Consider the following 15,348-nt stretch of genomic DNA (forward strand, 5'->3'; position numbering starts at 1 on the left):
CTCTGGGGCTCTGGGCAGCGGCCCTGGAGAAATGTGGGGCCCATGTGCGTAGCAGGTGAGGCAGCTCCTGTTCTTGGAGGTGGCTGCAGCATTTGGTTGCCGGGCCGCTCCCCTGCTCCCACCTGCATGGAACGGGGGAGTTTGGCACTCTGCCGGCAGCCGGTGAGTTCCCAACCCACCCTCCCCAGGACAGGCTCTCGGTGAAGGGCTCTGGGAGGCAGGGACAGAGAGACGGGTTTGTCAAAGACGTGACAAAGATGTGAGAATCCTTGAATCCTAATCCATAATTTGGGGCCTCTAATCCCACAAAAAGTTCTACTATTAAAATAATAAAGCCCTGTGCACACGCACAACTGTAATGAGCCTGCAATGCTTTGAAGTCCTTTGATTTGAGGAAGCCTCTGATCATCAAGCATAAGATCACTATAAGAATTGGTTGATGTAGAGGTGAAAAGCACATTGAGGTGAAGGTTACCCAGGGAGCAAGTGGCAGAGTCAGCAATAAAACCAGTCAGAGTGATTACTCACCCCCAGCTCATCACTGCTCCTGAACTGCATTGGACAGTTCCCATTCAAGGCTTCTGAATAGGCCACGGCACCATCAGTGAAGTCAGTAGAATGATCCCAGCAATGTAGCTGGCCCATAAAGTTTTCAGAAGAAAGGGCGCTGCAGGGTATAATGTGCCCCTCACCCCATGTGGAGTCAGGAAGAAAATAACCCTCAAAAATACGGAGAGAAAAAATTACTTCCTTTGAAGGAGTTATGCAAAGTTTTCTTTTTAACTAATTCGGCCTTCAGGAACAAAGGGCCTCTCAAGTCCTCTGGCGGCGTAGAAAACTGTCTAAAAATACTCATGAGTCAGGGGTCTTCTAACCACTTTAACTTATTCTCCTCTGTGAACTAGAGTATCCTATTCAAGTCGTTTTCTCTCCATAACTGTTCAGATGAGGTGCCAGTGATCCTTTTAATTTAGGACTGAATCTTGCACAGACACTCTGTGATTCCGAACAGAGGGAAGAGTACGGGGGTTTTTCAATTGTTTTCTATTATCGAGTTGCAGGCATTGGTTTCTTCATGGTTTAGAAGTCAAGGTCTGGATTTTCAGAGCAAGACATGCATTTTAGACACTAGATGCTGTTGATTTTAGTTGGAACTTGGATATTCAAATTCCTTTGGGAGCTCTGAATAATCTCACCCCTAATTTTAATTTAAGGTTGTGATAAATGAATTGGGTGGAGGGGGGGGTAGCTCCCTTTTATGGACAGCCAGCCAGCCAGTTAGCTATAAAATCCCTCTTAGTAGCTGTTCTCTACTTGCTTTACCTGCAAATGGTTAGAAGTCTATCGGTAAAAGGAAGGGAGCGGGCACCTGACCAAAAGAGCCAATGGAAAGGCTAGAAGTTTTAAAAATTTGGAAAAAAACTTCCCCTTTGTCTGTCTGTGTTGTTTTCCCAGAGAGCAGGGACAGGGCTGGAACTATGCTGTAAGAGCTTGGGCCAGGTAGGAAAAATCATCAGATCATACCTAGAAACTACTCATTTGGAACCCCAGGTATGTAAGTAGATCAGGAAATGTCTAGGGAGACACAATCAGGTCTATCTCTTTTATTTCTTTATGTCTTGTGGACTCCTCTGTGCTAACCCCAGGTGCTTTTGTTTTGCTTCTAATCTTTAAGCAGGACCTCAAGAAAGCTATTCTTCCTGCTTAATTTTAGTATTTTCTCTTTTTAATCTAGCAGTAGCCTGAGTTTTTTGATTGTTTTCTTTTTTTCCAATAAAGGTCACCTCTTTTAAGACCAGGATTGCTATTTTGTGTCTTCAAAGGTTTGTGCACATGTTGTGTAATTAGCTGGTGACAACAGCTGATTTCCTTTCTTTTCTTTCTCAGCTCTTTCCCCTGGGTGTGTGTGTGTGTGTGTGTGTGTGTGTGTGTGTGTGTGTGAAATGGCTTAAGGGTACCCCAGAGGAAGGAATTCCCAAGTGTGCCTTCCTCGGCTCTCTAAAGGGTTTTTGCACTTGGGAGGTGGCAGCATCTACCTCCCCAAGGTCAGCAAAAAACTGTAACCTTGGAATTTTAATACAAGCCTGGAGTGGCCAGTGTGAATTTTTAGAATCCTTGAGGGCCCCCACCTTCTGCACTCGAAGTGCCAGAGTGGGGAATCAGTCTTGAGAAGGGTTTATGAAGAAACTCCCCAAGTTTCCTCCAAAAAGACTAATTCATTGTTCTTCTGCTCTCTCCTGAAGTAGCTGGTGAGTGACACTCACTGAGACAGGATACTGCCTTAGATGGGCCACTCGTCTCTTCCAGCATGGCAGTTGCTACCTTTTCATGTGCAGGAGGAATTCAGTCTGCACGAGCAGACTGCAGGTCGAGCCCCTCAGGAATCCTGGGCCCAGTGTTGTCGGGGTTACAAGGTCCCTGCCACACAGGAGAGTGGAAGGGGAGACCTTGAGGTCAGGCAGCCTCTGGGTAAAGGGTGTGGGAGCGAGGACTCAGGTTCTTTCTCTAGCCGATTCCACTGGGGGAGCGTATAAACTAGGAACGTTCCTGGCTTTCGTGGGACCATCCCCCACTTACACAGAGGTTACAGCCGAACAAGGAAACTAGCATTATTAATGCTATTCCAGCCATTTTCTGTGCAATATTTTTAATAGGGTAGAAATCCCAGGCATTACTGTTAGAAATATTATGTATTTAGGCTTCTTAGAGACAGGATATTTTTAGGACAAAGAGAGTAACAAGGATTCAAAAGAGCTCCTTAGGTCCATCTTTCTTTCTTTCTTTCTTTCTTTCTTTCTTTCTTTCTTTCTTTCTTTCTTTCTTACCTTCTTTCACAGATTCAGAATGAGTTATTTCCTGTTATCTAGTGGTGAGCTGTGGAAAAGGACTTCAAGAGTTGATCTCGTCTGCATGGGCACACCCACCTTGCCTAGGTACTCAGCATGGTGGGATTGATTGCCCAAATGATCACTTGTGACTAGTGCTGAATCCCCAGTCTCCTTGTTTTTGGGGCAGGAGTAATAAAGGGTTGTTATCCTTGTTTTCCAAATAGAGGGCAGCAGAACTGTACCCAGGCCCTCTCAGCTTTTGAGGCCCCTAGCCATAATAAAAATAAAGAATGACGACACATGAAAACAAAATAAGGCACCAAAAAAAGGGTGAGACATAATTTGAATATTTTTTTATTTAACAAATGCTTTTCTAGCCTTTTTCTGTACAAATGCACTAATTGTTGAGGAAAAATCTTGCTTTTGTGCAATGTCACAGTTGATATTGAGCATGGTGAGCCCATTCAAACGCTCTTGTCCCATAGTTGAATGGTGATAATTCTTTATTTGCTTCAACATCTTGAAGGTGTGTTCACCTGAAGCCACTGATGCAGGCAAACTGATAAAAATACACAATGCAATTGTGATATTAGGAAACACCCCATTGAATTCAAGTTTGAGTATTTCTTGAAGCAATTCCTTTGGCTTGCAATCCAATTTAAAGTTTGTGGAATATATTTGTTTGAGGAAGATGACCTCTTCACTGAGATCTTTTGAGATTTCTGTGTTGTACTGTTGCTGAAATTGTTCAGCTACAGAAAGTAGATCTTCATTTCTCAGTCTGTTGAATTGCCAAAGAAACCCAAAAAGGAGTACAAATTAGACGCAGTGACTCCAATCGACATGTAAGACCTGTTTGAATAGAGTCAATGATGACAAGGAAGACATTGACCCTATAGTGCTGCTTGGTAACGGATTCAGTAGGTAAGTTGCGATTGGTGGAGAACTCAGATGAAATGCCAATTTTCTCTGCTACTGATTTGGACTCAGTCAGGATCACATCCCATTGTGCACGAATCTGTTGAATACCATTGATAAGACTTTCAATGTTATCCCTCTCAACATCAAGCATAGCATTGCATGGTTCAATTACGGATTAGTTTGGTAGATCATTGTAAGTAGCTTCATCCACAAAAATGACTTCAGAATGCATTCAAATTTGGACATGTGAATGAAGCAAGGTGCACAGTACAGAGTTTTTCCATATTCCAGCATAACCAGTCTCTTGTACAGGTTTCACCATTTGGAAGAGTTTTTGTCAGAAGACGAGTAGGGAAAGCATGATTATCAGCATCTTTTGGAATGTTACTTGGAATTTCAAAACAACTAATTTGAAGAAAAGATTGAATTTGGGCAGCATTGCTCTTGTCAATAATTCCAGTGTCAGTCACAGTCAAAGCTGTACTCATAAATTGCTCTTGCTGCGTAAAATTAGATTGTAACCGGTGTCCCAGTGGTTATGGGAGATTACACAGTGTGACGGGGCAAGGCCAGATGGCTATAGAAAAGTAGTGGGAGATAGACTGATTAGCTCCAGGCAAAGCAAATCCCTGGTACCAGGATAAGTGAAATGGAAGCTGCTCCAGGTCAATTAAGACACCTGGGGACAATTAAGAACTTTCCAGAAGGCAGGGAGAAGGTTAGGTTGATTGGACACCTGAAGTCAATCAGGGGCTGGCTGAAAATAGTTAAAAGCCTCCCAGTTAGTCAGGTGGGGGTGCATGTCAGGAGCAGTGGGAGGAAGTTGCACTGTTGGAGAGACTGAGCAGTACACACCATATCAGGCACAAGGACAGAGGCCCTGAGGTAAGGGTGAAGTAGAGCTTGAGGAAGTGAGGGCTGATGTGTGGGGAAGTAGCCCAGGGAATTGTACATGTCATGTTTCTAAAAGGTCATCTACCATAGCTGATAGTAATAGGGTCCCTGGGCTGGAGCCCGGAGTAGAGGGTGGGCCCGGGTTCCCCCCCCACACCTTTGCCCCCTGATTAATCACTGAGACTGGGAGACAACAGAGACTGTGCAAGAAGGATAACTTCTCCTCACCTCCCTCGCTGGCTTATGATGAAAATGGCTCAGTAGACTGTGACCCTTTTCTCTAGAGAGAGAAGGGTTACGTGGAGGGTCACAGTGAGCCTCTGAGGTTAGCGAAATCCGCCAGGAAATGTGGGAGCCACGGAGGCAAGGACAGAGCTTTTTGACAATGGTTATGGTGGCCAAAACTGTTAGGAGGGCCTCTATGGTCACAGGGGCCCATATGGTTGTTGGGGGAAAAGAGGGTTGGTGGCATCGTGATGGGGTCATCGGTACCTTAATGGAAACTATGGGCCATTTTAAACCCAGCAGGCATATCCATGAGAATAGGCAGAACCAGGAAATGAATAGGACAATAAAGACTGACGTCTGAGTGGCTAGCTGTGACTTTGAGAAGTGTTGAGTACACCGAACTCAGTGTGAAATAATGAGAGAGCTGCATTTCATCAGCACCTCTGCAAACATTCCGAATGTTTGCCATGTTACTCTTCACCGGTTTTGTCTAATTTCTTCCTGGCTATGGCGACCCCTATTATCATCCGAGTGGCCTGATTCTCAACTACACAATGGGTTTTACAGCGGATTGTAACGTGCAAATGAAGCAGGGGCCGTAAGGTGTTCTGCTGGGAGTGTTGCACCTCCCTGTGAAGCATCTGGTACTGACCACTGTGGGAGAGAGGCCTGATCTTCTGTAGAAATGCATATGCTCTTTCGTTCCAAGGAGGGATCCATGGGTAAGGTCTGATATTGAAGACTAGAGCTGTATTGCTCTTACATAAAACCCTTGGCTAGATGGCTAACTCTCCTCCCCACCTGAGTATTGTATCATGTCTTTAAACAGGCAGGAAGGTATGGATCATTTTTTACTTTTGAGTTGTCAAATCAAAAACTTGATTAGTGGAAAGTGTTCATCTTCTGGGAACTGAGAGCCACAGAAATGTTGACGAACAATGTAGTGGGAAGTGTAATCTTTATATCTGCAATTCCTACAATATCAAGCCGTGATACATCCAGTGGATTTTATACAAGACCGATAATATGGAGTGCAGTGAGTCATAGTTACCTCAAAACCATGTGATTCTTGTATGGAATGAATGGTCTGGGCATGAATCTCTTTATATCACACATGAGATTCCTGACTTCTGCAGATGACGTTTGTGATGTTGCACCCCATAATGCTTTATAGAAATATGCTTATGAGTGTAAATATGACATATCTGGAATATGTTTTATGCTAGACATGCCATGTAACATATCTTTGCAAACATTATGTTCTATTGAATGTATTCCTACTATTCGTAATCATGTATAATTTTTATATCTGAAGTTATGAGCACTGGCTCTATGCTTGTATTTAAAGTGTTTGCTCTAGGAAGCACATAAGGCAGATTTGGTCAACATAGCGTGAAGGGGTTAGTCAAGTAATTGGGAGTACTTTGTTAACAATGGACCTTCAGAGACGCCAATCCACATCTGAGTTTTCCTGGGAACGTTCAAACTAACACGTAAACAATGGCATCGGCCTGTAAAGAACTGAGTCATGCATGGACATGTGACTTGACCATGTGATTCCACAACTCCATCTTGTGTCTGTGATTCTGCACTGGAGGACACCAGGGGTTTCCACCCACAAGAGAAAGACTATATAAGACTCTGGGAATCCCCTCCATTTGGTCTTCAGCTGGCTCAAGAGATAGCCTCTCCGCCCCAAAGAGATTCCTGAAAGAAACTGGAACAAAGGACAGTAACTACGGGAGATGAGTGATTGCTGGAACCAGACTAGGAGGAAGTCTCGTCTGTGAATAAAGCTTATTGGAACACCTCTGAGGGCGAGATTTACCTGCATTTAGTTTCCTACTTTATTAGGCTTAGACTTGCATGTTTTATTTTATTTTGCTTAGTAACTTACTTTGTTCTGTCTGTTATTACTTGGAACCACTTAAATCCTACTTTTTATATTTAATAAAATCACTTTTTACTTATTCATTAACCCAGAGCAAGTAATTAATACCCGGGGGAGCAAACAGCTGTGCATATCTCTTTATCAGTGTTATAGATGGCGAACAATTTATGAGTTTACCCAGTATAAGCTTTCTATAGAGTAAAACGGATTTATTTGGGCTTTGTATCTCATTGGGAACTGGGTATCTGGGTGCTGGAGAGAGGAGCACTTACGGTGAGCAGATGTCCCGATTTATAGGCACAGTCCTGGCTTTTGGGGCTTTTTCTTAAATAGTCACCTATTACACCCCACCCCCATACGGTTTTTCACGCTTACAATCTGATCACCCTAGGAGCATTTCTGAAGCTGTTTTCAGTTAAGCCTGAAGCTTTTGGGGGACATGGTTCAGACCTGGGTCTGTGTTTGTAGTTGGCAAGTGTGTCTGGCACAACCAGGCAAGGTACTGAAGTCTGAAGCTGCCAGGGAAAAATGGCTTTGAGGTAGTCTCAGCAAATTAGGTGGCAGTCCCAAAGCGGGTTCCATGACCTTATCCATCACAGCAGTGACACAGCATAATTTGTCTATATGGGCAGAATGGACTCAGTCAAGTGTGTTAGCATCATCCTTGAGAAATCAACTTTTGGTTGTGTTATTTGACCAAGGAGTGGACATGGCTGCTGACCAGTTGATAAACACATGAAGGGAAAGCATGAGAAGATTAATTTAACTGAGTTTTATTGGTGCAATGAAATTCAAAATTCCAGTATGAAGCTGAACTATTTCTACCCCATTGCCCTAAATGTTCTCAACTCACCTCCAGCACTGCGAAATTCATGCAAAGGTTGTGTCGAGCATAGGTGCTGACTTTTCTTTTTGCCAGTGGGTTCTCTCGAAGAGATGTGTGTGTGTGTGTGTTTTGGGTCAGGGGAGGCTGGCCAATTTTGGGGGTAAACTATTTTCAGCCTAATTATACACTTCTTTCATATTCTAGTTATAGAAGATGTGTCAATTAAAATTGTAAAGATACCAATGATAAAGTTGTTAGAATGACATAATTACATTATCATGAATTGCAGTATATTGAAATCATTGCAATCACCTACAAGCTGTCTTCACTAACATCCCAGTTGAAAGACATTATGTCTCACTGTAGCTTTCTGGATGAAACGGTCAGCAATCTTATTTACATGTAGTTCCTTGGTAAGGTCTTGATGCACGTTAAGGACAGCTGCATTACTCAGTTGCGTCTGTCCCATTGATGACTGGAGATAATTTGTAAATCTTCTGAAGCTGGAGAATGATCATTCCGCAGTTCAGGATGATACAGGAACAGTGAGAAGGATTCTCATAAATTTGCAGTACTCTGGAAGCATAGTGCTTTCAGAGTACTGCAAAGGACTTCAATATCTCTTTCTTGATGGGTAACAGCTAATTTAGACCCCACCATTTTGTATGTATCGTTGGGATTATATTTTGTCATGTGCATTACTTTGTATTTAACATTGAATGTCATCTGCCATTTTGTTGCCAAGTCACCGAGTTGAGTAATTTTGTATCATCTGCAAATTATGCCAACTCACTGTTTACCCTGTTTTCTGGATCATTGATGAATATGTTGAACAACACTGATCTGAGTACAGGCCCCTGGGGGACACCACTACTTTATTTACTTCTCTCCATTCTGAAAATCTGCCCTTTATTCCAACCTTTTGTTTACCACTTTTAACTGAGTTGCCTGGCAATGCTTTCAGGATCATCCTTAATTTAATTTAATTAAGTTCATTTAATTTAATTTAATTTAATTTAATTTAATGAGAAGCCTTTTGTTATCTTAATCCCCCTCCCCAAGGGCAGAAGCTGAGAGTAGCACAGGACTTATGACATTCCTCACTCAAGCTTAGGAAAACTAGGGTCGCTGTCCTGCAAAGACTCCCACAAACTCTTTGTATGAAAAGACTCTTTGCTAAAGCAGGTAATGCAAGGAGAAACTCCACACTGGTACTTAGGGCCTGCAGAATGCTTTCAACCACTCCAAGAGCACGATTCTTCTATCTCTCCAAGGCTTTGAAAATTGCAATTTGAGAAGTGCCCAGTGGCCCCGACTCCACGGGAAGGAATTTCATCTGATGGAATTTTTAAGCAAGGAGGGAGGAACAAGGAGAACCAGAAGACCGATATTATGAAGCAGCAGAGTTTTTAATGCAAATGCAATTGGCAGTACACAGATACAGGAAGAAATAGTACAGAGCAGAAAGAATGTATTTCCAGAGTTTCAAGAAGGCCTGCGACCAATCACAGGCTTCAGTGGGTTGCATTTCAGACATGTTCTTTGTGCTTTGTTGCAGCTGCAGAGGTTGACAAAAGTCCCTTTTGTAACCATTTTAAATTCTTTGTTTTACCCCAGTCAGTGGGAAATGAGACAAAGCAAAATAGAAGCAGAGGACTACACAGCTTCTCCATTATACATCAGCCACAGCAAAGGTCAAAGTGAGGCGCTAAAGATACGTAATGATGGAAAGGATAGAACATATGGGGCCTAATTCTCCTTGACAGTAAGGTCTCTTTTTCCCCTTGTAAAGGGACTTATAGTGATAATGAAGGTAAATGATGCCTATCTCAAGGCCCTTGTTTCCTTCACACTGCGGGCTTAGTGTAAATAGCTGGCGTGTAATTCAAAATGAGTCCACATGTGAATAAAAGAATCAGCACATGGCTGGGAAAGCACTAGCAGAAAGAGTCCTAAAGCGTAACATTAGAAATGCAGCATGGCTATGAGACCAAGGTGCTGAGCACACACAGCTCCCACTGACTTCAAGTGGAGCCATGTTTGCACAGCACTTCTGAAAGCCATGCCCAAAAGATCAGGGGTGAATCTGTATCTTGCTGTTCATTTCCTGGTTCTTCCTTCTTCCACGGATGTTCCTGCTGGGTTTAATATGGTCCACAATATCCACCAAGATACCTACGGCCATATCCCCCGTATCCACATAATCCCCCATTACCATAAAGGCCCGGGTAACCGCAGTATCCCCCGTGGCCCAATAATCCCCTGTAACCGTAAAGGCCCCCGTAACCACCATATCTCCCTAAATCATACAACCCTCCATAACGGCCTCCATAGCCGTACAATCCCCCCAAACCGAATGAGCCTCCGAAACCAGCTCCGACCACAGGTGCTCCTACGGCTGCCACTTCGCTCTGCTGAGGGAAAGAGCTGAGAATTGGTCCGGGGAGGGTCACAACAACCGGGGAGGGTCGGATCAGCACTTCGGAGTCAGGGCACTGCCTAACGCACGGCTCGTTGCAGCTGCCAGTAACTGGACTGGGTCGGGCCACCCCACAGTCTGGATAGCAGAGGCTGGAGAAAGTCATCTTTCTGGGATGGAGGTAAACCTGTAACACACAACAGGGACTAGAGTAAAGAGAAGGTACAAGAGCTAGTGGAAGAAAGGCTTCAAAGCTCGGTTACAATTGTAGTGAGGTCAGCATGGGGCCCGAGAGAGAGAGGAGAAGTGGATTTAAACTCTTTGTACGTGGTCATGTGTTTGTTCCTATTTTCTCTTTCTATGCCTCATGTCCACTTGCACTAAATTTCCCTCCCAGAAGGCCTCTTTGATCCTCTCAAAAAGACTTTTCTGAAAAATGCTGACTAGAATAAGTGTAACTATTTCTGTGCTGGACACCTGGGATTCTGGGTCCATTTTAGACATTTATCAAAGGGAAGATGGCTGGGATCATGGTAATCAGATTGTTAGCCTTTGATGATTTAACCTCTGCATGCAAACCTGTTCAGTCAAGTAGCACAGTATGGCTCTTGGTTTTCCAAACCTTGGAAGTCACCAATACTTGCTAAAACAAGAAATAGAAACTTTTCTTTTCTCCAAACAATTCACTTCAGAGAAACTGCTCAGCTGGGGTTTAATGGGTTCAGTTCCACTGACTTCCGTAGAGCGGCACTAAATTATACCATATGAGATATGGGTATTTCTGCTCAGGAGAACATAGGAATTGCTAGCTTGGATCACACCTCTTGTCATCATAATCCATTCTCTTGTCCTCAGTAGTGAGGGGTCACAGCTGCTTAATAGAGTAATGTAGAAAACCACTGAATTGGCCTTTTTTGGACTAACCTGGGAAAATTTCTTCCTAATCCAGCAAAGTGAAAAATGTTAAGGGACTTTCTAAAGTTACTGAAAAGATTTCAATGCCCTTATTCTTCTTCCAGTTAATAGGAAATATGTTTCTGAATTGCATGTGTTGCTATTAAAGTCTCTCTTCTAGCTTCAGATCAACAATCTACGAGCACCTGTGACTGAATCACAACTCAAGATAGTTATGGATGAATAGCATGATCCCTGACAAAAATCACATGCAAGATTCCGTCTTCAATTAAAAGAGGCCCTCTCGTGATATCTCTGTGGTTAGAAAGAGATTGAGTGGAATTGGACTTACCCAGTTGACTGAGGAGATGAAGTCTGGAGAAGTGTTTAGAATAAATCTGAATCGTGAGTGCTTTTATACCGTTCCTAGGACTGCCTGGAGGATCTGAGATGCTGTTTGTGGAGGAGGTCCTAATTAGTTACCAAACAAACTTGATTTCCTTCGCAAGTCCTCCTTGGCATGGAGCTATTTTCCTCAGCGTTGGTGATTATTGGGCTAATCTCAGGCTCAGAGGGTGTGACATACACTTTGCACTCATCAGCTGTCTTTCATCTTAAAATTGTACAGGCCAACTGCATTTCTCATATCATTCCACAGATTTTATAGGTGCTGCCATTATAATGAACGTCAAGGGGATTCTGAGTAGTATCAGTAGCACAAGTGGTTGTCATGAAAGGAATCCAGTTTGGTCCTTGCAATTCATGCTGGTCGTGGTTAGGGTCATGGGGCAGTTCATTCTTAATGTGCTATGAAGCAAGGACCCATTTTTCTCCATTCTCACCACCTCCATTCCCAGCAGGTCAGATCCAATTCCCAAATCAATGGGAATCAATTCAAATCAATGGGAATCATTCCATTTCCTCCAGCCTGTTTCCTGTCCTGACTTTAAGTCTGAAATTCATCCTTTGGCAGGGGGAGAGTACGATGCCTATAGACAACTTTTGTCCAATTTTAAAGTTTCAAACTTGGTCATAGCAGGGACTTAAGTTGAGCATGAGCCTTTGTGATGGCCATCTGCCCAGGGGTGAAGCTTTTTTTATCATTACTAACATTGGCCCTTTACTTGGGTCACCAATGCTGTCTCAAAGGGCTGCTTAGAGTAGATTTGGTCATGGGTCAAGGGGGTGGGGGGATGGCAGAGAGAGAAAGTAAGTTGTGCTCTTTTACAGAAAGGTTTTGAGTTAAGTCTTGGAACCTGTACTCTACCAGAAACCATCTCTCCGTCCATGAGCAGTCAAGGAATTGAAGTCTTGTAAGTTGAGTGAGCCCAGCAGGAAGCCCAGGAGAGATTAAAATGATACATTCTTGGTGAAGGAGGAGAGGGCTGTGGGATGAGATTTGACATAATGTCTTACGAGACATAGGGCATGTTGCAGAAAACATTCCTGCCTGAACCAGCCTGATGTTCAAAGTGTAAATGATATCCCCAAGGCTGGGTTCCATATCCAGGGAAGAGGGCAGAAGTGTCTTGCTTTGGTTGGTAATATACCCCAAGAGAGCACCTTCATTTTCCAATAAAATAATCCCTCTAAAAGTAAGAGAGCCCCCGAAACCAGTGTTGATGCCAGCGGCTGCTATGGTCCCACTTGGCTCTGCTGAGGGAAATTGTGGAGAATTGGTCCTGGGACGGTCACGACTCCCAGTGAGGGTCTGATCACCACTTCAGAGTCAGGGCACTGCCTAACTCACATGTTGTTGAAGCCACTGGACTGGGCCGTTCTACCCCGTATGGTATGGCATTTTTAAAAATGCCAAAATCAAAACTACATTTGAATGAAAATGAAATAGCCCCATATTGTGTGGCCCAAAATCATGACCTGATTTTGGGAATGACATGAGAGACCTTGGCCTCCATTTTGATTCAAGTGACTGTGTGACTCAGTGCAGAGGCGTCTAATCCCAAGAACAATTTATTAGTATTCTAAGAATACAACTCTTTGCGTGTGTGAAACACTAGCGAGAGTTTGTGAGGGGCTTTGAATTCTGGAGTTCTGAGGACCTTTAAGAACTTCCAGTCTTAACACCTTGATTCTCTGTGTTTGATAGGCCTAGAAACAGAGGCACCTTGAGGTGAAGGTCACAGGGGGAAAGTTGCAGAAACAGAAATGCACCCCAGTACTTCCGACTCCTCTTACCATAGGCTGAGGTCTAGGTTGATCCCTGTTACATTGTGTTACAAGATAAATGTTAGTATCATGTCTGGTTAGAAAATGTTTGCATCCAGTAGGGATCAGGAGATACAGGCTAGTGTTTGGCATGAGTCGTCCCAACTATGAGGATTTATTTCTGACTCTGCTAATCGCTCCCTGACTGACCTTCACCTGAATGTACGTCCCTTTACCTCCATGGCAATTAGTTATAATTGTAACTTTCAGGGTGGATTGTCTGAGTCTTCCTGTAATCTCAGGATTTCAAAGCACTTAACAAACACTCATTAAATTGTATATTGCAAAGAGATGCATTACTAAAGTAGTAATAATTTTTTACTTTGAGATGTTCCAACACTGAAGATTAGATTCACTTCAAAAATGTATGTCAAGGTCTGAGATGTCACTCCAGTGTTCAGTTTGTGATTCCTAACCTTTGAAATGGGGGCTTTTTGACTTTCATTCAATGTACCTTTGCATTTCCCTTTTATATATATTTTAAAGTTTCAGGGTAGATATTGAACCAGTGTAAAAGGGAACAGTTCCATCAACTTCCAATTGAAGGAATGCACTTTATCTAGCCCGGGATAGAGAAACCTTGTACAGGGTGTATCTCTGTGTGCATACTCGGCACCTCTACCTCTTGTGCTCAGATCCAACTTATAGGGAAATCAAGAGAACTGGGTCTTGTGAAAGACTTCAGCTCGTAAGGAAAAGGAAGAAGTACAAGATTGACCGAGTTAAGCAGAACTTCTCCTAAGGTCACATTGCTGTGGGATGAGACGGGGTTAATTACAATTCTGACCTACCTTGGGCATTCTGCAAGACCCGTCTCCCACACAAAGCTTTTCAGGCAGAATTAGAATGATTTTTAAAGTGGAAAATAGACTCCCACCAGAATTTCTTCTAACCCGCACAACATGAAATGCCTTTCCTCAGTTGTAAGGCACAGAACGTCATTGAAGTCTATGGAGCTGTACTGATGTTCAGTGGCTCAGTATCTGCCTCTTGAGCTTTGCAAAGGAATGTTTACTAAAGAAAGGGAAATGCAAAGCTTTATTGAATGAAATGAAACAGCCCCAAATTCAGAAGGTCAGAATCATCCACTGACTATCGGCATGCCATCAGAAACCTTAACATGGATTTCTAAAGTTCATTTAATTCAGCGGATTTTTTTGCAGCTATGTCAGCCTCAAAAGCATGAGTGGGGATTGTGGGGGTGCAAAGCAGCAACCCCTCCTGGCAGCTCCCACCTGTTGCTGCTGGGTGCCTGTTACCAAAGGCAGCGAGATGCACGGCATTGGTATTTGCAGTGGCATTGCCAGCAGTGGTTGGCGTCTTGTACCTTTCAACCTCCTTGGGGCTGCAGGCAGCGGCTCTGGAGACGCGTGGGGCCAGTGTGCATGGCACATCAGGCAGCTCTTGTCGGTGGAGGTGGCTGCGGCATTTGGTCACCGGGCCGCTCTCCCACTCCCGTCTGGATGGGACAGGGGGACTCTGGGACTCTGCCGGCAGCCAGTGAGTTCCCAACCCACCTCCGCAGGGCACGCTCTCGGTGAAAGTCAGGGACAGAGAGACGGGTTTGTGAAAGCCCACAAAAAAATTTGTTGTGAGAACCCTTGAATCCTAATCCATAATTTGGGGGTCTCGAATCCCACAAAAAACTTCTGCTATTAAAATGATACAGCCCTGTGCACACACAGTGCAGAGCTTTGAAGTCCTTTGATTTGAGGAAGCCTCTGATCATCGAGCATAATATCACTATGAGAGCTGGTTGATGTGGAGGTGAACAAGCACATTGAGGTGAAGATTACCCAGGGAGCAAGTAGCAGAGTCAGCAATAAAACCAGTCAGAGTGATTACTCACCCCCAGCTCACCACTGCTTCTGAACTGCATTGGACAGTTCCCATTCAAGGCTTCTGTATAGTCCAGGGCAGCCTCAGTGAAGTCAGTGGAATAATCCCAGCAATGTAGCTGGCCCATAAAGTTTTCAGAAGAAAGGGCGCTGCAGGGTATAATGTGCCCCTCGCCCCATGTGGAGTTAGGAAGAAAATAATCCTCAAAAACACGGAGGGAAAAAATTACTTCCGTTGAAGGAGTTATGCAAAGTTTTCTTCGTAACTAATTCGGCCTTCAGGAACAAAGGGCATCTCAAGTCCACTGGCGGTGTAAAAAACTGTCTAAAAATACTCATGAGTCAGGGGTCTTCTAACCACTTTAACTTATTCTCTCGTTGTT

General features: G+C 43.7%; 1 protein-coding gene across 1 annotated transcript; it reads right to left on the minus strand.

Moving 5' to 3' along the window:
- Positions 1-9,478: 9,478 nt before the first annotated feature.
- On the minus strand, positions 9,479-15,006 carry LOC122457050 (claw keratin-like). The gene is made up of 2 exons (XM_043499863.1): positions 14,977-15,006; positions 9,479-10,194 (listed from the first exon to the last, which is right to left on the minus strand). Exons 1-2 carry the CDS (start codon positions 15,004-15,006, stop codon positions 9,733-9,735), a joined length of 492 nt encoding a protein of 163 aa, XP_043355798.1. The 3' UTR covers positions 9,479-9,732.
- Between the last annotated feature and the right edge of the window lie 342 nt (positions 15,007-15,348).

The sequence above is a fragment of the Dermochelys coriacea genome, chromosome 1, assembly GCF_009764565.3.
Source record: "Dermochelys coriacea isolate rDerCor1 chromosome 1, rDerCor1.pri.v4, whole genome shotgun sequence".
Taxonomy (NCBI): Eukaryota; Metazoa; Chordata; order Testudines; family Dermochelyidae; genus Dermochelys; species Dermochelys coriacea.